Source organism: Thermobia domestica, chromosome 5 (assembly GCF_964235325.1).
Source record: "Thermobia domestica chromosome 5, izTheDome1.hap1.1, whole genome shotgun sequence".
NCBI classification, from domain to species: domain Eukaryota; kingdom Metazoa; phylum Arthropoda; class Insecta; order Zygentoma; family Lepismatidae; genus Thermobia; species Thermobia domestica.
The window spans coordinates 127,042,299-127,065,655 of NC_137458.1; the positions used below are offsets into that span (position 1 = coordinate 127,042,299).

General features: G+C 39.4%; 1 protein-coding gene across 2 annotated transcripts in view; it reads left to right on the forward strand.

Moving 5' to 3' along the window:
• The first annotated feature begins 23,019 nt into the window (after nucleotides 1–23,019).
• Nucleotides 23,020–23,357, forward strand: part of chm (lysine acetyltransferase chameau) — a 459,651-nt gene continuing 459,313 nt past the window's right edge. The window contains exon 1 of one of the 2 annotated variants that reach the window (XM_081759086.1): nucleotides 23,020–23,040. In XM_081759086.1, coding sequence (XP_081615212.1) covers nucleotides 23,035–23,040 — 6 coding nt within the window. In that variant the 5' untranslated portion in view covers nucleotides 23,020–23,034. Of the gene's footprint in view, nucleotides 23,219–23,357 lie in introns of both variants that reach the window. The other variant, XM_081759085.1, reaches the window with a different exon arrangement.

Below are 23,357 nucleotides of genomic sequence, written 5' to 3' on the forward strand. Positions count from 1 at the left end.
ACGTATCAGTCTTTACTGCTCATGGAGTTATTAAAAGACGATCATCGGGTAGTGCTCTTTACCATTGAAAGATATTGCTTCTTAAAATGTTTACTAGTAACTTCCAATTTTCTTGTTCTTGTTGTGGGGCCCGGTGGATCAATGGTAGATCGCTTACTCTGGTGCGTGAGGTCCTTACTGTTTTGATCCCAGGCCAAATAAGTTTGCGGTGGAGAAGATCGTATCCGTAGGTTCTCTCAGGGTACTCCCGCTTCTTGCCACTTTTCATTCCATCAATTTTTCTATTATCATTGACTTGCTGTAATCACTGGGTGCGGTGGTTCAGTGGCAGAGCGCTTCCTCTCGTGCGTGTGGTCCTTATTTTTTCGAACCCCAGCCAAGTAAGTTGTGTGATGAACAGGATCGTATCCGTGGGTTTTCTCAAGGTACTCCCACTTCTTCCGGTTTTTCATTCCACCAATCCCCCTATTATCATTGACTTGCTTTAATCATTGGGCGCGGTGGCTCAGTGGTAGAGCGCTTCCTCTTGTGCGTGGGGTCCTTATTGTTTCCAGCCGCAGCCAAGTAAGTTTGTGGTGGACAAGATCGTAACCAAGGGTTTTCTCAGGGTATTCCCGCTTCATCCCACTTTTCATTCCACCAATTCCTCTATTATCATTGACTTGGTTTTACCATTGGGCGCGGTGGCTCAGTGGTAGAGCGCTTCCTCTGGTGGGCCAAGTACCTTTGTGGTGGACAAGATTGTATCCGTGGCTGTTATGAGAGTACTCCCACTTCTTCCGACTTTTCATTCCACCAATTCCTCTCATCATTGATTTACATTAATCATTGGGCGCGGCGGCTCACTGGTAGAGTGCTTCCTCTGGTGGGCCAAATAAGTTTGTAGTGGATAAGATCGTATCCATGTTTTTTTTCAGGGTACTCCTGTTTCCTCCCATATTTCATTCCGCCAATTCCTCTATTATCATTGGCTTGCTTCAATCATTGGGCGCAGTGGCTCAATAATAGAGCACTTCCTGTGGTGGGATAATTAAGTTTGTGGTGGACAAGATCGTGTCCGTGGGTTTACTCAGGGTACTCCGGTTTCTTCCCACTTTTCATTACACTAATTCCTCTTATCATAGATTTGGTTTAATGATTGGGCGAGGTAGCTCAGTCGTAGAGCGCTTCCTCTGGTGAGCCAAGTAAGTTTGTGGTGGACAAGATTTTATCCCTGGGTTTTGTCAGGGTACTCTCGCTTTCTCCCACATTTCTTTTCACCAATTCTTCTATAAGCATTGACTTACTTTCATCATTGGACGCGGTGGCTAAGTCGTAAGACGCTTTCTCTGGTGGCCAAACAAGTTTGTGGTTTACAAGATTGTATCCGTGGGTTTTGTCAGGGTACTCTCGCTTCCTCCCACATTTCATTCCATAAATTCTTCTATTATCATTGACTTACTTTAATCATTGGACGCTGTGGCTCACTGGCAGAGCGCTTTCTCTGGTGGGCCAATTAAGTTTGTAGTGGACAAGATCGTAACCATGGTTTTTTCTGGGTAATACCGCTTCTTCCCACATTTCATTGCACCCCTTTGTTATCGTTGACTTGCTTCAATCATCGGGCGCAGAAGCTCAGTGCTAGAGCGCTTCCTATGGTTGGCTAGTTAAGTTTGTGGTGGACAAGATGGTATCCATGGTTTTTTTCAGGGTACTCCCGCTTCCTCGCAAATTTCATTCCACCAATTCCTCTATTATCATTGACTTGGTTTAATCATTGGCGCGGTGGCTCAGAGGTAGAGTGCTTCCTCTGGTGGGCCAAGTACCTGGTAAGTTTGTAATGGACAAAATCGTACCCGTGGGTTTTGTCAGGGTACTTCTGCTTCTTCCCACTTTTCATTCCAGCAACTCTATTATCATTGACTTGATTCAATCATTGGTTACGGTGGCTCAGTGGTAGAACGCTTCCTCTGGTGCGTGGGGTCCTTTCTGTTTCAATCCCCTGCCTGAAATATTTGTGGTGGACAATATCGTATCCGTGGATTTTGTCAGGGTACTCCCGCTTCCTTCCACATTTCATTCCATTAATTCTTCTATTATCATTGACTTGCTTCAATCATTGAGCACAGTGGGTCAGCGGTAAAGCGCTTCCTCTGGTGGACCAAGCAAGTTTGTGATGGACAAGATCGTATCCGTGGGTTTTGTGAGGGTACTCCCGCTTTTCCCACTTTTCATTCCACCAATTCCTCTATTATCATTGGCTTGTTTTAATCATTGGGCACGGTGTCTCAGTGGTAGAGCGTTTCCTCTGGTGGGCCAAGTAAGCTTCTGGTGAACAATATTGTATCCGTGGGTTTTCTCAGAATACTCCCACTTGTTCCCACATTTCACTCCACCAATTCCTCTTCTTTATTATTGACTTGATTCAATCATTGGGCACGGTGGCTCAGTGGTAGAACGCTTCCTCTGGTGCGTGAGGTCCTTACTGTTTCCATCCCCTGCCTGATAAATTTGCGGTAGACAATATTGTATCCGTGGGTTTTGTCAGGGTACTGGGCGCAGTGGCTTAGTGGTATAGCGGAGTACTCTGACAAAACCCACGGATACGATCTTGTTCACCACAAAATCTCTAGCCCGGGAATCGAAACAGTAAGGTCTCCACGCACCAGACGAAGCGTTCTACCATTGAGCCACCATGCTCAATGATTGAAGCAAGTCAACGATAATAGGTAATTGGTGGAATGAAAAGTGGGAAAAAGTGGGATTACCCTTAGAAAACCCACCGATAAGATCTTGTCCACCACTAACTTACTTGGCCCACCAGAGGAAGCGCTCTACCACTGAGCCACTGCGCCAAATGATTGAAGCTATTCAATAATATTAGAAGAATTGGTGGAATGAAATGTAGGAGGAAGCGCGAGTAACCTGACAAAACCCACGGATACGATGTTGTCCACTACAAACTTACTTAGCCCACCAGATGAAACGCGGTACCACTCAGGCACTGCGCCTGATTGATTGAAGCAAGTCAATGATAATAGAAGAATTGGTGGAATGAAATGTGAGAGGAAGCGGGAGTACCCTGACAAAACCCACGGATCCGGTCTTGTCCACCACATACTTACTTGGCCTACCAGAGAAAGCGCTATACCATTGAGCCACTGCGCCCAATGATTGAAGCAAGTCAATGATAATAGAAGAATTGGTGAAATGAAATGTGTGAGGAAGCGCGAGTATTCTCAAAAAACCCACGGATACGATCTTGTCGACCACAAACTCTCTTGGCCCACCAGAGGAAACGCTTTGCGACTGAGCAACTGCGCCCAATGATTGAAGAGAGTCAATGATAATAAAAAAATTGGTGGTATGAAATGTGGTAGGAAGCGGGAGTACCTTGTCAAAACCCACGGATACGATATTGTCCACCACAAACTTCTTTGGCCCACCAGAGGAAACGCTTTATCACTGAGCCACTGCACCCAATGATAGGAGAATTGGTGGAATAAAATGTGGGAGGATGCGGGAGTACCCTGTCAAAGCCTACGGATACGATATTGTCCACTACAAACTTACTTGGCTCACCAGAGGAAACGCGGTACCACTGAAGCACTGCGCCCGATGATTGAAGCAAGTCAATGATAATAGAAGAATTGGTGGAATGAAATGTGGGAGAAAGCGGGAGTACCCTGACAAAACTCACGGATAATATCTTGTCCATCACATACTTACTTGGCCCACCAGAGGAAGCGCTGTGCCACTGACCCACTGCGCCCAATGATTGAAGCGAGTCAATGATAATAGAAGAATTGGTGGAATGAAATGTGGGAGAAAGCGGGAATACCCTGAAAAACCCATGGATACGATTTTGTCCACCACAAACTTACTTGGCCCACCAGAGGAAACGCTTTACAACTGAGCCACTGCGCCCAATGATTGAAAATAGTCAATGATAGTAGAAGAATTGGTGGAATGAAATGTGCGAGGAAGCGGGAGTACCCTGTCAAAATCCACGGATACGATCTTGTCTACCACAAACGTACTTGGCCAACCAGAGGAAACGCGGTACCACTGAAGCACTGCGTCCGATGATTGAAGCAAGTCAATGATAATAGAAGAATTGGTGGAATGAAATGTGGGAGAAAGCGGGAGTACCCTGACAAAACTCACGGATACTATCTTGTCCATCACATACTTATTTGGCCCACCAGAGGAAGCGCTGTGCCACTAACCCACTGCGCCCAATGATTGAAGCGAGTCAATGATAATAGAAGAATTGGTAGAATGAAATGTGGGAGAAAGCGGGAATACCCTGAAAAACCCATGGATACGATCTTGTCCACCACAAACTTACTTAGCCCACCAGAGGAAACGCTTTACCACTGAGCCACTGCGCCCAATGATTGAAAATAGTCAATGATAGTAGAAGAATTGGTGGAATGAAATGTGCGAGGAAGCGGGAGTACCCTGTCAAAATCCACGGATACGATCTTGTCTACCACAAACGTACTTGGCCAACCAGAGGAAACGCTGTACCACTCAGCCACTGCGCCAAGTGATTGATGGATGTGAATGATAATAGAAGAATTGGTGGAATGAAATGTAGGAGGAAACAGGAGTACCCTGACAAACCCCAAGGAAACAATCTTGTCCACAACAAATTTATCAGGGAGGGGATCGATACAGTAAGGACCCCACGCACCAGAAGAAGCGTTCTACCAGTGAGTTACAGAGCCCAGTGAATGAAGCAAGTAAATGAAAATATAGGAATTGGTGGAGTGAAAAGTGGGAGGAAGCGGGAGTACCTTCACAAAAAAACCACGAATACAATCTTGTCCACCACAAACTTACTTGGCCCACCAGAGGAAGCGCTCTACCTCTGAACCACCGCGCCCAATGATTAAACCAATTCAATGATAATAGAGGAGTTCGAGGAATGAAAAGTGGGAAGAACTGGAGTACCCTGAGAAAATCCACGGAAACGACCCTGTCCACTACAAACTTAATTCGCCCACCAGAGGAAGCGCTCTGCCAGTGAGCCACCGCACCCATTGATTAATGTAAGTCAATGATAATAGAGGAATTGGTGGAATGAAAAGTGGGAAGAAGCGGGGGTACCCTCAGAAAACCCACAGATACGATCCTGTCCATCACAAACTTACTTGGCCCACCAGAGGAAGCGCTTTACCACCGAACCACTGAGCCCATTGATTGAAGCAAGTCAATTTTAATAGAAGAATTGGTGGAATGAAGTGTGGGAGGAAGCTGGAGTACCCTGACAAAACCCACGGATACGATCTTTTCCACCACAAATTTATCAGGCAGGGGATCGAAACAGTAGGGACCCACGCACCAGAGGAAGCGTTCTACATTTGAGCCACCGTGACCAATGATTGAATCAAGTCATTGATATAAGATGAATTGGTGGAGTGAAAAGTGGGAAGAAGCGGGAGCACCCTGGGAAAACCCACAGATACGATATTGTCCATCACAAACTTAATTGACCCACCAGAGGAAGCGCTGTACAACTGACCCACTGCGCCCAATGATTGAAGCAAGTCCATGATAATAGAAGAATTGGTGGGATGAAAAGTGGGAAAAGCGGGACTACCCTTAGAAAACCTACGGATACGATCTAGTCCACCACAAGCTTACTTGGTCCACCAGAGGAAGCGCTTTACCTCTGAGCCACCGCGTTCAATGATTAAACCAACTCAATGATAATAGAGGAATTAGTGGAATGAAAATGGGAAGAAGCGGGAGTACACTGAGAAAAACCACTGATACGATCTTGTCCACTACAAATTTACTTGGTTGGGGATCGAAACCATAAGGACCCCACGCAGCAGAGGAAGCTATCCACCACTGAGCCGCCACGTCCAATGATTAAAGCAAGTCAATGATAATAGAGAAATTGGTGGTATGAAATGTGGGAACAAGCGGGAGTACCCTGAGGAAACCCACAGATACGATCCTGTCCACCACACAACTTACTTGGCTGGGGAACGAAACAATAAGGACTCCACGCAGCAGAGGAAGTGCTCCACCACTGTGCCGCCGCGCCCAATGATTAAAGCAAGTCAATGATAATAGAGGAATTCATGGAATGAAAATGCCAAGAAGCGGGAGTACTCTGAGGAAACCCACAGATACGATCTTGTTCACCGCAAACTTATTTGGCCGGGGATCGAAATAATAAGGACCTCACGCACCGGAGTAAGCGGTCTATCATTGAGCCACCGCGTACCCACAACAAGAACAAGGAAATTGGAAGTTACCGTTATCCGTCATCCGGATATCATCTGTTATTCGGATCTTATCCGTTATCCGAATATTATCCGTTGTCCGGATATTATCTGTTATCCGTTATCCGAATATTATCCGTTATCCGGATATTATTCGTTATCCGTCATCCGTTTTGTTAGCCGTCAACCGAATATTGCAAATCCGGATAAGTTTCTATCCGATATCAGAATAAAACATTATCCAGATGTGGCTATCCCTAATCAGCATGGTCAGGAGCATACATGAACTAAATGTCTTCAAAGTCTGCTACACAAGAGCAGGGGCGGATCCAGAGGGCGATCATGGCGATTGCCCCCCAGAAAGGGAATCCTTCTTATTTTATATATAAATAAAACCCATTCCAGAGTTTGGAGCTCTTAAAAGTAGCTCTAAGTAGGAGTATTATTAACCACCGAGCCCCCAGAAGTCCATCGTAGTTCCGCCTCTGGGCAAGAAAATGGGAAACACTTATTATTCACATTCAATTTGCACATCTCAACAAATAAACAATATTTTCATTCACTTCCATCTACTACTGCGTTCTACTGAACTGTAACGACTTTTTATGTTTAAAAATAATTATTCATTTTTCAATAATTGTAAATGTTTATAAGTTCAGTAATTCACCATGAGTAGAGTCAACTAGAAGTGTTTTTGTAACGAATAAATAACAACATGAACTGTGAAATATCTTCTCACAAACTGTTGAGAGTTGGGAGTCGACAAACTTTACTCTTTCGTTTACCGATTACCTCGAAACCGCGGTAGCCAGAATTAGCCCATGGTATACTATGCTATGTAAAGTATGTGTACTGTCGCTGATTTCTGATTACAATGAGAAACATAAGTAAATGTAAATTGCAGTAATTGTTTTCTGTTAATTTTTGTATTCTAGGGGAGACGGAAAACCTACTTTTATCTTAACATTTGTTTTTCTTAAAATTTCTATTCGGGTTCATACCTTTCCCCCTCAACATTGAATACTGAAATGGGGAACTTATTTAGAATTTGATTGTTGATTCCAGTATATTTCAAGCATCACTTCTCCGACCTGGGCCTGTGATATGTCGATACATCGCTATCGTCGATATCTATATTATCATATATCAACATTTGATATCGCGAATATATGGACATGAATATATCATTCTAAATTTTCGATATCGATATTCGGTGGACGGCGAGGTATATGGGGCCCCTAAGACTTGCGATGGATGAAGAAATTAAACTTACTTTTTACAATATTGTTTTCTAATCATAATATCTTTATTACCACAAATTGCAATGTAAATACATTCACTTGCAAATTTGCTATATTATATGGTATAATTTCTTAGGCGCCAGAACTTGTCTGTTCCCTGAAAAAAGAAACAAATATTCACGTGCAAAAGCAAGTGCTTCGAACTTTGAACTAGAATTTACCATAAGAAAGTTTTTTTATTTCTCTCTCTTGGAGATTTTCACCCCTTTTGGCCTTTGGGATCGCTCATTGACAAAACGTGCACACATGATCGCTATATGCATTCATGCTCTTAGGCAGAGTCAGAGATTTTGAAAAGGAAACGAGTTTTTAATAATAATAATAATAATTATTATTATTATTATTATTATTATTATTATTATTATTATTAAAACAATGGGGTTTAGAATTAGGGTCCCATTTCTTTATCTTGCATGGGAGGGCCGCAAGTCTGCTACGCCACTGGTGTCTTCTATTCTGTTTGTCTCTTTTTCGTTTCATTTAGCTATTTGTTATTGTGCTGTTAGGCTTTTATATGAAATCTTTATATTATATAACTTTTTCTTTTTATGAGTTTCTTTTTTTTGGGTGCGGTGGGGGAAAGAGAGAAATGCTTTCTTCTTATATCTGTTTCTTACCATTCATCTTGTTTGAACTGCTTAAGTAAGTCCTTTTGTAACTTTTGATGTCATCCAAGTCCGTCACAATAATAAAATTGTCATTCTTAACAATTTGTTTTATTCTCTTATTTGCAGTTTGCCACACTGATATACTTGTGACAAAATTGAGGTTTATTCCAACGCCTTTCGAATTTGCAACCAACCCAACCGCCGAGCTTTTGGGGTTGCCTGCTATTGCAGGAAGAGAAGAATTGCAGGTGGTAATGCACTTTTGGAGTCGTGTATACAACTAGAAACTCCATTTCATTTGTAGAAACGATTGAGAAAATGCAATTGAAAAAATTCATTAAATAATATTTCCAAAGTCATTGAACACCTTGAATCCTTTGTGATCAATAAGATATGTAAAGAAAAATAATTCTGTATGTAAGACATACTGTATAAGGGGTGGAAAAGTAGGTATACAGTTATAAGAGTTCTTCTTTTCTTTATTAGTAGTTATCTCTTATAGGTATAATGAGTTTTTGATTATGAAAAAAACGATAACTTTATGAAGTTACAATAAGGATGATGTAGGAATTACAATTAAGAAAAATAATCTCTGAGGTTCTCGAAGTTCTGGCCTTCAGCATTTAACAAATTCCTACATTCTGCTTTGTACACTTGAGCACACTTTGTCGCTTATGTTTTGATCGTTATTAATTTCGTGAAACGCTTCTCTTATGAAATTAGTCATGTTGATCTGAAATCTGTGGTTTCCTCGAAAATACTTTATCTTTGGTGACGCCCCGAAAGAATAGGCCTAAGTCCATTTATGTGAGGTCTGGTGATCGTGGTGGCCATTCATCTCGTCCTCCAATGAACCATTCAGTGGTTGACTCATCCAATGATTAAGTAACTCATTGTCAAGAAACTCGCGCACGTTACAGCATAGTGGAAAGGAACTCCATCTTACTGTAAACAGAAGTGGTCATTATCATGTTGCCGTAATTATGGAACAACAGTGTCTCATGGTATGTTAAGATACAGGTCGTGGGTAACGGTTCTGTTGAAAGAGATAAACCCATGATCACTCTGCATGAAATGCTCACCCAAACTGTAACCCCCAGGTTGAGTCAATTATTGTTCAAGTGTTACATGGGGTTTTCTGTTCCGTAATAGACACAGTTACACTTATTAACAATGCCTAGAAGCTTAAAATTCGCTTAATCAGATCAACACAGTTTTGAAATGATGTGTTTAACTTCCACATCACTTTCACATTCAACATTACCTCGCAGAATTGTACTCGGCGATCTGAATCAGTAATAAATGTGTTATCCACTATTATTATTGGTTGTTAATATTTTATCTTAAAATCCTATGTGCTTATCGTTAAAATCGTTTTGAAAATTCGAATTCGTAAGCCCCAGGCATGGATTAATCCAGTTTGTTTTAATTATTTATTTTAAAGGGGAAAAATTGTTTTGGAACTCGAATGGTTAAATTTAGATTCCAAGCCATCATTGTATTTCCTCGAAGAAGATTTGTACATTCCAAGATACATGTAGCCAGGCATTGTCCTGCTGAAATATGGTAGGCTGTCCAGAGTTGTCTGAAGTAAGCGAATGACCTCTGCTTCTAGAACTGCCCTGATATAGCAATCGCTGGTGAAGCTATCCTCAATGCGGTAACAGACAATATTCCCTGTTGTATTTAATGGTGCCTCACACAATCAAACCTGCCGTTCAGCTTAAATGACGCTTGATTTCGGACCCTGCTAGAGCTTGTTCAATACGATAGTGTCAAACGTGTATGCGACAATCACTGTAGACGGTAGAATTGTCCGGAAACACGTTCATTTGTCATATAGCAATCCAGTGATGGCTTTAAAGTACCAAATTGTAGCCTGTTGTGCTTGTAGTTGTAGGCAGGGATTGACGTATTATTACTGCCACGTCAAGAAGGATTTCCCGAAAATTGAATGCCGAAATCTTTGTGTTACCCCTATTCGCTTTATTGTTTTCGCGATAAACATATACTTTGCGAATTAAAGTTTCAGATATAATGTCTACTTCAGAACTGATCTGTTGATTCAACTGACTAAGTAATGATGATACTTGTGCTTTAACAGTGTGAACAGATTGATATGGTAATATGAAGTTACCAGAAGAAATATCTGTCTTTTTTGGATGTAAGCTATGTGCATTTTCTACATGCTTTATGCCAATTTAATGAAAAACATTTCAGACCTACTGCAAATTTTCAAATTAATAACACTTTTACAGTTTTTTCATCATTATAGTAATTATTGCTATTCATGATTTCGTATTACTTGTATTACGTAAAATTTGCGTGTATTTTCTCTCTTATGGTCTTAAAATGCTCTTTCTCGCTGTAATTACCCTAAAACTGTGAAAAAGAAAGAAACAAAGCTTCATAATATGTTATCATTTTGGTTTTCACTTACGTGGATTCTATCTTTTAAAAAGTTGGATCAAACGTGTTGTCCAATGAAAAGAAAGTGGAAGGTTCCAGAAGTTGCATTTTTGCCTCCAAACAGTCTGCGAACTATATGATGAAATCATAACCAATAGATGTACGATTCGTATTTATTTCATGTAACATGTACCTTTCCCTTCCTTACTTTCGATCTCGCTAATGATTAAAACTTCCTTTTATCGAAAATTTAGTCAAAAATTACAACTCTTTCTATCATTATAATGTTTCTAGGCAGGATAACCACACGTCCCGTTTTAACTAGGACACCATGAGATTGAAGGCTCTTGTCTCGGTCAACCCAACCGCTTTACATTTTGTCCCATTGTTCAATCGTAGCAATCTTTATACTCCTTTTTCCTGTGCACTGCTCTCATTGCAGTATTGTAAAGAAAATAACTTTGGTTTGTACATTTCTATGTTAACAGCTACATTTACAAAATGTTTTAATATTGCTACGAGCAAAATGCGCTATTTGACAGTGCAAGAAAGTGTAGCACATCAGTTCTCAAGTTTTTTCGCGTGTTATCAGTATGAATGAGTCTACTGTGGTTAGAAACGTTGTTGACATCACTTGGCGTCTGTACGGTGATAATTTGAGGCTTCTACAAAGTTCATTCGATTTTTTTCCCCCGGCGGATACGGTACTCAAAATAAAAACACACATGTTGTACATGCCTTAATTATGAGGTTGCTGTGAAGATCTCCTTCTCTCAAGAATATTACTGCTGACAGATTGTTTGGACGGATCTTATACCGTTAGAAAAGTCTTTTCGAAAACATTCCGAAATTTTAACCCTGATATTTACAGTGCAACGTTCCACGAAATTGGGACTGTGAAATTTCTAGGCGTGGACTGGCATTTAAGGGATGTAAAAGCGTTAGGCAATTCCCTACAAAAATTACAGGTATCAGTGACATAAAACGTGTGTTCCTGAAGAAAGCTTTGCGTCAAGGACGTCCCGGGATTGTTTTCAAAATCGAATCAACGTACAATTTTGACAACTCTTCTAAACAGCATGTGTCACTACTGAAACGAGGGATGAAGGTTGCCAGCGTACCAGATGCCCCAGCAATACCCTTGGAAAGTCGAATCACCGATGCAAAGAAAGCTGACATTGCAAATCTTCTGAAAAAAAAAAACGATCCGGAGGTCACTGGAGACGTGAATCTATGCTTCAGTTCTGTATTGGCGCAGTGGATGTACGAGGGTCACTACGAAAGTTTTGAAATGTGAAATAACCTACACACTTAAAATCAATTTAACACTTACATTTTCTCAAAGTATTCACCATTACAGCTCACAGATGACGAGAAGAACCCTAAAACAGGGGTAGCGGGGAAAGGTCAATGACACGGTCAAGTCCATTTTCGGTTTTTGAGGTGTGGTCTATACTTACAAGGAAGGGTCACGCAGTGGCTCCGCTGAGATCCAAACGAGACAATTGTGTTTGTATTTGATATGTTATAACTAGATGAATCCCAAAATTATACGTGCCACCGGGCGGAATATCGTGAGTTACAACATATTTTGTAATGTAAGAACTACAAAAAATTACCTGGCAGAATAGTTTGAACCGAGTCATTTGTTCGGAAGCGGTTGGGTAAGTGGAAACCTCGGCCAACACTATCCCATTATTTTTAACGACAAACTTTTTGAGCAAACTCCATAGCTCTGGATAAGTAGCTTAACAAATAAAACACAGTTCTGACCAGAGCAGAATGAAATATATTAAAAACTATACTTACAATGTGTTACAGTTTCAAGGACCTAACGTCCTCTTCATCAGACACCAACACTGAGAATAAACAGGTGACAGCAGATCTTATATACACGAGAAAGTGAAAGGCCACGCCCTTTCTTCTCTCTCATTGGTCGGAGGGAACCAATGAGGATAAAGGCAATTCCGTGCCAACAGAAAAATATAATGAGCCCTTTCACTTTTTCTAACAGTTCATTAAAAAGATGACATACAAAGAAAAGTAAATTACAAATAGAAAATATTAAATAAAAATAAATAACTAAATATATATATATAAAATGTTTTTAAATAAATAAATAATTATAAATAGCCTATATGCCTATATAAGATAGACAACATCAACAGCGAAGAAGAGGGAAAGAAAAAAGATTTGGAAAAATTCTACAAACAATTGAACAAAAATGGATATAGGGTAGATCAGTTTAGAAGAAAGAGAAAAGATAATATGGATAGGAAAGAAGAGGAAGACAAGAAGTGGTATGGAATTCAGAGCATAGGCGAAAAGACCGAAGTGCTGAAGAAGTTATTAAGAAAAGGTGGTGTGAAGACTTATAGAAAAGGAGGAGAAACTTTGCTGAATTGCATAAGGAAGAAAAGGATAAGGAAAGAAAATCATATATAGGAGCAGGAAGAAGGAGTAATATATGAAGTGAAGTGTAGTGAGTGTGACATGAAATACATAGGGGAGACGGGGAAAAGACTTATGGACAGATTAAAACAACATAAGGATGATGTTAGACTGAAAAGAGATAATAACGCTATATACAAACATGTAAAGGAAACGGGACATAAAATAGACTGGGAGGGGGCTAGGGGTTTAGAGAGAGAGAACAGGAAGATTATTAGAAAGTGGAAAGAGGCTAGAAGAATAAAGAGAGAACAAGAGGAGAACTTAATGAATTGGACAAGCGGTATGAATATACACGAGCAATGGGGGAAATTGTTGGATGTGATAGAAAAGCAGCAAGAAAAGTGCATATAGGCTATTTATAATTATTTATTTATTTAAAAACATTTTATATATATATATTTAGTTATTTATTTTTATTTAATATTTTCTATTTGTAATTTACTTTTCTTTGTATGTCATCTTTTTAATGAACTGTTAGAAAAAGTGAAAGGGCTCATTATATTTTTCTGTTGGCGCGGAATTGCCTTTATCCTCATTGGTTCCCTCCGACCAATGGGAGAGAAGAAAGGGCGTGGCCTTTCACTTTCTCGTGTATATAAGATCTGCTGTCACCTGTTTATTTTCAGTGTTGGTGTCTGATGAAGAGGACGTTAGGTCCTTGAAACTGTAACACATTGTAAGTATAGTTTTTAATATATTTCATTCTGCTCTGGTCAGAACTGTGTTTTATTTGTTAAACTTTTTGAGGTGAAAAACTTTGTCCCAGAGTCCCCAGAAGGGTCCCAGATGGGGTCCAACTCAAAATTTTCAAATGGCAAGGGGAGTTAAGTGGCACATCATTTGAAAGCTGCTGTAAAATGAAAGAAAATGCAGCAAGTCTCGACTCTCTACAACAATCCTGTGTAAAATGGCGACGGGTCAAAGTGTAAACAAAAACTTAATTAAAAAGTCCATGGTCACCCCTATAAATCGGAAACGGTAAGACAAATATGAAAATAGGAAAGGAAGTATGGCATTATTTTCAAAGTACAACGATTTAAATTAAAACGTCTTGTCCCATGGTCCCCACATGGTTCCAGGTGGGGTCCAACTAAAAAGTTTCAAATGGCAAGAGAGGTAGCACATCGTTTGAAAGCTCTTGTTAAGTGAAAGAAGATGGAGCACGTCTTGACTTTCTACGATAATCCTGTCCAAAATGCGGAAGGTCAAAACGTAAACAAAAGCTTAATTGAAAATCTGTGGTCACCTTGAATCCAAGATGGTTGCTTAAAACCTATATCGAAAGGATAAGCATACCAAACTGCTGAAGCTACGAAAACCAAATTTGGCATAAATGTTGATTAGTTGGTGACGAAAATATACGAAATGTTCAAAAACGCGACATATTGAGTTCAAAATGCCGCACTATGTATCGAACGTATGTCCAACTCACACCACTTGTGTTGGAGAAGCGAAATGTGGTATTTACGTTTATGGTTAATAGTAGATATCCACAAAATATCAAAAAGTATAATCTGTAATCCAATATGGCGTGAAAAATGAGTTTGTATATAAATATGTTATGTCTTGGAATACTGTGACACAGCTCGATGTACTGAAGTGACTTTCACATGGTTTGGTACCACTCGCGAATCTTGCAAATGGTTTTTATATATATATATATATATATATATATATATATATATATATATATATTTGATATTGCTTGAAGTATTGCGATCAAACCAACGAATGACATGCAAATGTAACCATAACGAATACGTTAAAATAGAGCCCCAAACCTACTGGTGCAGCAAGTCCTTTATGCGTGAACTACTTATGACAAAATTAGAAAAATATCCGAAGGTATTCAACTTTTGTTTAGCAGTATGAGTAGGAAGTCAGAGTTGTGTGTTCATCGCATATTCGTTATATTTAAGTAAATGATGCCGAGAGAACCGTGACGAACGTGCATTAAGAACAAAACATATGGTGTTGTTACCGAATGAAATAATAGTTGAAGTGAATAGAAATTCAATTCTTCTTTAGTCTTCATATTGTTTCTAAATACATAATAGAGGAAAAAAGAGATTCAGATTTTTACTGTTATGAATGACATAGGTTTTAAGTGGCCATCTTGGATTCAAGCTGGCCATAGTTTTTCAATTAAGCTTTTGTTTACATTTTGACCCGTCGCAATTTTGGACAGGGTTGTAGAAAGTTGAGACTTGCTCCATCTACTTTCATTTAACAAGATCTTGAAACCGATGAGCTACTTAATCCCTCTTGCCATTTGAAACCTTTTAGTTGGACGACACCACCTGGGACCCTGTGGGAACCCTGGGACAAGACGTTTTAACTTAAATTGTTGTACTTTGAAAATAATGCCACACTCCCTTTTTTATTTTCACTTTTGTCTCATCGTTTCGAATTTATAGGGGTGACCATGGACTTTTCAATTAAGTTTTTGTTTATTTTTTGACCCTCCACCATTTTGCACAGGGTTGTCGTAGAGAGTCGAGACTTGCTGCATTTGCTTTCATTTTACAACAGCTTTCAAACGATGTGCTACTTAACCCCCCTTGCCATTTGAAAATTTTGAGTTGGACCCCGTCTGGGACCCTGCGAGGACCCTGGGGCAAACTTTTTTTAATCAGAAAAAATGTGTCCTTGAAAATGAGGGTATAGTATTGTCCGAGTTTTCCATTTACCCAACCGTTTCCGAACAAATGACTCGGTTCAAACTATTCTTCCAGCTTTGTAGCTTTTATATTACAAAATATGTTGTAACTCACGACATTCCGCTCGGTGGCACGTATAACTTTGGGATTCGTCTAGTTATAACATATCAAATGCAAACACAATTGTCTCGTACGGATCTCAGCGGAGCCACTGCGTGACCCTTCCTTGTTAGATGTCGTCTGCCTCTCCGGGTAAAGTTATATGTGTGCTATTCCATGGTGTCATTTGAAACCCCCGTGCGAAAAGTGGGCGAGCCCATATCTACGTCACACTACTTCTGCTAGGGTTCTTCTCGTCATCTGTGAACTGTACACTGTACACACTTTTACATCCCCGAAAACCACTTTTGGAAGCAGTGTTGCCAGTTTTTTCTTCAAGTGTTGAAAGTTCATTCTCGTAAGCCACTACAGCTTCTTCAGGGCTGCAAAATCTCTTCCCACGCATGCGATCTTTGATCCTGGGGACAGAAAAAAATCACTCGGGGCCAGATCAGGGCTATACGGCGGATGAGTCATAAGTTTGACCTCCGTAGATTCTAAAAACTGAATTTTGATATTGGCCGTGTGTGCGGACGCGTTGTCATGATGAAGCAGGATCCCACGCAATCCAGTTCTTGGATGCCGTTCTCGAAGGTTCTGGAACACTTTTGTTAGGCAAACAGTGGTGTACCACTGAGCAGTAACAGTCCTTTGTTCTTCAAGTGGAACAGTTGCAACATGGCCAAATTTGGAGAAGAAAATTGCGACCACCTTCTTCCCCACACTTCGCGGTCGCTTCACTTTCGTGGGTGGATTTTCGTCTGGAAAGATCCAAACTGTAGACCCCGTTTATTTTCAGGGTCAAATTGATAGATCCAAGTCTCATCACCAGTAACAATACCAGAGACGCGTCGAGAATTGCCTCCATCAAATCTTGCAAGCATTTCTTCACACCATTCCACACGCATGCGCTTCTGCTGTTTAGTCAAAGTGTGAGGTACCCAACGAGATGAAACCTTCCTGAGCCGAAGATGATCATGAAGAATTTTTTTTACTGCTGGCGATTCAATGTTCACTGTAGATTCAATGTCCTTGAAAGTTGTTCGAGGATTTTCTTGAATCATTTGCTCCACAGCGGCAATGTTTTCATCTGACACAGCTGTTGCCAGACGTCCAGCTCTCTCTTCATCTTTAAGCGATGTCCGGCCTCTTCTGAATTCACCAAACCACCGAAAACTTATAGCACGGGAAGGAGCAAGATCCCCAAATGCCCCCTGCAAAATGGTCAAGGCTTTGTGTCTCGTTCAAATCACTTTTGAAATCGTAAAGGATCATTGCTCGAAAATGTTCCCTTTCGAGCTCCATTCTAGACAGCCGAATACTGCTCACATCAACAAACAAGTGAAGGCGATACAGCCACGCCGGCGAGTTGAAACTTGCTTCGCTTCTTCGCTCCGGATACCACTTCCGAACGCAATTGTTGGAATTCAAATACTGTGCCACAACAATGCGTATCTCAAAACTTTCGTAGTGACCCTCGTACAAACTGCACGTTGTACTGAAAACGAAAGTGTGTCCGAATGCGACTGCTTGGAAGAAGAAGTGGATATCGTATGAAACACAACACGAAATTAAGAGCATATTACTGCAGAGCATATTAGGTCTAATGCATTGATGCAAATAACCACTCGCCCAGTGGTTCATTGGTGCGGGCGAGTATTTAATATCATATTGAAGGTTTCTATTGTGGTTTCTATTATATAAGCAAATGGTTTCTATTATGGGATGTAGGCTAGTAGCATTATTCTTGGGCGAATAAAATTTTGTTCCTTATTTGCATCCCTAGTCTAATGTGTATGTGTATTCTTATAGCAAAAGTTCATTGTTTTCAATTGGTAATATGTATGTTCGTTTTATGGCGTGTAACCCTTTAATATTCTCATACAGAGAGAGAGAGAATTATATTTCAATATGCATCATACACTGTTGTGTGTACCATTGTAAATAAAATATGCTCAAATGTAATTTTGTATTTCATTTATGGAGTCTCAGATACATCATTTTCGGTGTGTTCACATCAAAATGCACTTTGTCCAAAATATTTTTAGCAATAACTCGCCTGTTACTGAAAAACTGACTTTTGTAATCATGCCATCTTAACTTGTAATACTTTAATTAACATATAATATTAACAGTTTACTTAAGTCCGTGACAGTTTCGGAGCTGTTAGTTTTTCTGCTCTCCTGATTTTTTATTATAGACTTAGCACTTTTTTTTTTTTTTTTTTTTTTACTTTGGAGCCCCTCAAATGATATTCCAAATTCAGCTGTTAATATGATTATAGTGTCTGTTGCTGCGGTTTCAGATCGTCCGGAACAACCATCTTTCGTATACTCTCTAAACGCTGTAACGGTTATCCTTGAATCAATTTCAAACTTTTGACAAATAAATCTAATTTTCCCGTCACCTAAGCAAATGTCTCTCTCCGCAACATCAGGCTTCTTTTTTCTTTTTAATCTAAAACTTCCCAGTTCAATAATAACTCATCATACAGCGAAGCAAATTTTGCAGATTTAATTGAAGGAGATCTACTACATTGAGCTGTAAGCATTCGTTTTTCCGTTTCTCGTTCCAGATGGGCAACGTCTTTCCGTCTATAATCTGCACTCCATCGGGACCATGTAGCTCAACATCTTTTAATATTTTACAGTGATCTCCTTATGTTGCCCTTTCGAAATATTCATCAGGATGAGTCTGCAATAAGTGAAACACTTATACTTTTGCTTTACGATTTGGTGAACTTGATTAATATCCATCACTCTGGTTTGTAGCTGAAGGAATAAAATCGTTCGTTTGGAATCTAGTTTGTTCAATGCATCCAACATCAAACTCATATTCAAAACAAATATATATATATGCTATCCTGTTCAAGCACTCTTTGTACTGGTTTCTTTCTTTGGAATCCTTTGCAGAATCAGTAGAAGCATCTTGAAAATACCATCGAGAAAGGGAATGTCAATCCACAGCTTTAAGCGATGTAAAACTTGATGCAAACAACCTTATACTAAGAATTCTACCAATACTTTGGTTGGATACACACGCACCTAGATTAAAAGCACATTGATGTAATTTTTATTTTTAGGTGACTCATCATGCAGGGCAAGTCAAAATGGTTAACCCGGTTTCAGAAATTTATTCCGTAAATCTAATAATCATTTATATTACTGTGAGACATGCACTTCGAAAGGCTAACTTTCAAAGTTTAATAGTCAACTGCGAGCAGTTAGGAAAATGGTGTTAACTTGGAAACCTTTCTGTGTGCTTGATTATCATTAAGTCTGTGATTAGTGTGCATCGGCATATCCGTACCAAATATTAGAGACCGACCTACAGGGAAGGCCATTAGTGAGTGGTATGAACATTTCAGAGATTCGGGCCGCACCTGTAAACGAAAATCGACTGCAATATGCTCCAAAAGGTTTAGTAGGAGATTGACTATCGGATTGATGTGTGTCGCGTTACACGAAGTGCTCACATACAACACTTGTGATATGTTTGAAGAAGCCTTTGGCAATTTACCTTTTTTTAGCACATGTCTCACAATAACTTATGTTTAGTAGATTTCTCAGAATACATTTCTGAAATCATTTTGATTTGCCCTGTATAAAGCATCAAGTTTGTCAAAAATAATCTTCATGCGGTTTATCTCAGGCATTTTAGCAATAACGACGCTCCTGTAACTTCTGGGACGGTGTTAGTATAGTATCACACTATGAGTTATTTTTTTCCTAAGGACTTTTCCATTTTGAAAAAAAAAATTAACTTCCATTAATTAACAATATAATATCAGATTGGGTTGGAAGCAATTACAGTAGAGCGTCGATTATCCGAACGTCGGTCAACCGAACGACCGCTTAACCGAACTGTGTACTCGCTCGCACAGTTGTATATTAGTGCACAACTAATATACACAAACGTTAATTTTGTGTACTGTGTGTATTGTTCATGCAAAATGCGTATGTAATATGTACATATTTTTGTTTAATAAACTGTACCACATACTATATATTCCTACTAAAGTTGCCTTTGTACGTTTGTACTTAAAGAGATGCCTGTTTTTATGAATAAATTTACTGTACAGTACTTCTTTTTGGCAAATAAACATGTACAGTTCGATTATCCGAACAAACCAGTTTTCCGAACACCAATGTCCCCCAATTACTTCGGATAATCGACGCTCTACTGTACCAGAAAGTTAGGTTATATTAGTTAATAAATAGTTTTTTTATATTTTGTTCTAAACCACATGTTCAAGAATTAGGAATTAGGAATTAGATTTATGTTTTTTTTTTCAGCGTCTAAGGTCATGTTAGCCCGTCACGTATGAGAAATAACGTCCCTCAGCAAGCACATGGTCCAAGGAAAAGGAAGGAAGAAATGATTAGAGAAGGAAGTAAGCGGCCTGCGACCTATATGTTAGATAGCATCTCGACATTTGCCAGATGCTCGAAAATCCCTCCGTTCACCTAAGACACGCTGTACAAACAGAGGTCTATGAGGATCCGATACGGAAAATAAAGGGAAAAGAAAATGATAAGAATGTTGTTACTCAAGAATAAAACTTAAAGACATGGCTGTAAAGATCAGAGCTCTATTTTAAAGTTCCTGGCCTAACCTATTAGGGAGATGGGGGCATAATGGACACCTTAAGATTGAAATTGAAATCACAACGTTGCTATGAATGGAAAGTCGGTGATTTTGCAGTACAGTATTCTTTATTATTTCTACTACAAATGTAAGGAGGTGTAAGGCGTGAAACGTTTACCAAACGAGTTGTATGTGCAGATAAATTGATCTATTGTGAATGACCGTTTTACCCCACCCCTCTGGGTAAAATTGCACCATCCTTGAAGCATATACATATTAACCAAAATTTTGTTCTGTTTCGATAAGGAAATGTTAGATTCCTTATTAATTGAAAATGTTAATGAAACAGTTAGTTGTACAACTTTAAAACAATGAGTGGAAAACTATACAAAACGAAAGTAATACTAAAATAAAACTAAATGAAAAATAAAAAAAACAAAGTGAATGGATGAGCTATCAAAAAATTCGAGACTAGGTCTCTGACATGCTAACAAATGATAGAAAAGGACACATGCTCGGTCACATAGAGCACTGACCTTCATACGTCAGTGTGTTAAGAGATAGCCTACTGTGTGTATCGATATGTGTGCATTCCGTGCTATTGTGATTGCATGCGTCACCCCTTTTCGATTCCAATATGAACGACAAGCTTGAGTGGCATCCGTTTCTAGTTTGGAAGAACATCAATGGCAGATGAGGAAAGATCAGGAAGATCTTAAAAGAGCTCAACACAGGAAAATGTCGAAACCGTGTGTTCTCCGTCAAGCATCATGCACAAGTTACCAAATGCCACGACAGCTTGTCTTTCATAAGCAATTTCAAGACGGATGACGCACGTAGTCACGCACAACTATCGATACACACAGTAGGCTGTCTCTTAAATTGCTAAAGTCACTACTTTACCAACAGTTTCAATTAACTACCTCTACAGAATATCTTGAAGAAGGATACAGTCGTTTTCTTTGGACAGATTATAGGCAAATTGATTCAGCCTACAATATACGAAATTCCGACCTAGTAGTTTCCCGACCTAGTATTGATGTTGCGTTCAAAGCTTGTGTTCTTGTGCCTTTGTAGTTATATTACACAATTAAGAGGCCTCATCCCGGTGAAATTAAAATACCGCTAATTTTACAGTATGTAACAAGGTGGAACAAAACGAGCCGTACGGGGCTTCTAACCCGTTCCTGCTCCTCCTCCTACTACTACTACTATTACTTATCTGCACAAAAGTAAGTAAATCACTTTTTTGAGTATTATTTTCATCTTATTTTAATAAAAAGGTGTTATGAAAATTAAAAAAATAAAAGAATTCCTTGTCCGGGTTTGAATCCACGCCGAAAAGGATTTCCGTTGCTAACACGTAGCGGTAGCACGTTAAGCTACGAGGACTGACACTAGTAAGCGTTTGATTTCTGCTATATGAATCAAGGATATTATAAAATAGATTATCTGCCCATACGTATCTTCATCATATGAACTCAATGAAGCCGAAAAACAATTGAACATCGTCTGAGCCGGCACGTCTGATTGGCTCTCTCTTTTCCGCCATGATTGTTGGCTCGAAACATTGATATCGTAGTGGCGCGGAGTGGACAGAGTAGGTGTGGTGAAGCTGTGACGTATGGCTTCACAATTTTGTTGTATGAGCAAATCTTCTATGTTATAACATCCTAGATATGAATGCTACGTGACAAGACATGGATAACGCCAACCAATCAGAACCGTGTATTTCGTTCATACTTCCGGGAGTATTACTCTCCCGAGTTAGTCCTATTAATTTGCAATCTTTCCATTCTGTCTTTCGATTTTGCAAGGCCTGGTTAGGAATAAGCCCCGAAGATTTCTCATTGGCTACATTCATCGTCCAATAGTGGATGTTCTTCGGGCGAAAGTGCTTCTAAGGCAGGGATGCAAATAAGAAACAAAATATTACTCGCCCAAGGAAAAAGCTACTAGCCCACATTCCACAATAGAAATCATTTACTTACCTTCGGTATGATATTAAATTCTCGCCCGCACCGATGAACCATTCGCCCCGGGCGAGTGGTTATTTGCATCCCTGTTCTAAGGATAGATTATCTCAAAACGCAAAATTTATATTCTTGATTCACATTGCCAATCCACTAAATCAATACATTTATTACAAACGAAAATGCAAATTTGAGTGTCATTAACACAAGTCGATATATAACGGTGCCCCAAGGACTTCTTTTCATAACGGCATGCGTCAACATAACACAAAATCTGTTTTCCTTAGCAATAATTGGCATAACAGTTATGATTATTTTTCTTTTCATGTTTCGTGTTGTTACGCTTCTCAATTTTTGCAAAGACTGTTATGGAATCAAACCTCTGAAACTTTAACCTAGTATCCTACGTTAAACTACTCTCCTGTACACTATTCCTGTATTTCTTTGTGGCTAATGGGAGATGCGTGTAGTCCCGGGTTCGAACCCCAGTAAGGTTACTATAGACTCTTGGCCTTATCCCATAGCAGTTTGCACAACAGCAAATTTGCGTTTTAGTTTGAGATATTCTTTACAGCAACTAGAATTGCTTATAGCATTTTTGCATCCCTATTTTCATATTTTGCGAGAACTGATACGAAATGAATCCCTACATACTGGTATTTTTCTGACTTTCTTATTAAACAACAATTAACAATCTGGTAACATTGTGAGTGTCTTCAAAGATGGTGGTAAGGATGGGAATTTTAACGTGAAGTTGAAGATATTCGAATTGTTTTCTGTAGTATTATAAACTGTTTTGTTTCTTAATGTATATAAGTGTTATGAGCATTACTTTCTTTATTTTATGAATTCTCGTTTTATGTTGTTTGCTGATTCTTAATAGTGAAAATGACATCAAAAAAGAAGGTAGGATACGAAAGTTTGTATTTGTTTGTTTACAAATATTGAGGAAAACAAATTTAAGTTATAAAACATGAACAAATTAGAGCGAATATGCATGGCTTTTGGCATGCAGCACCTCATCTGATATTTGTTGATGCAAAGC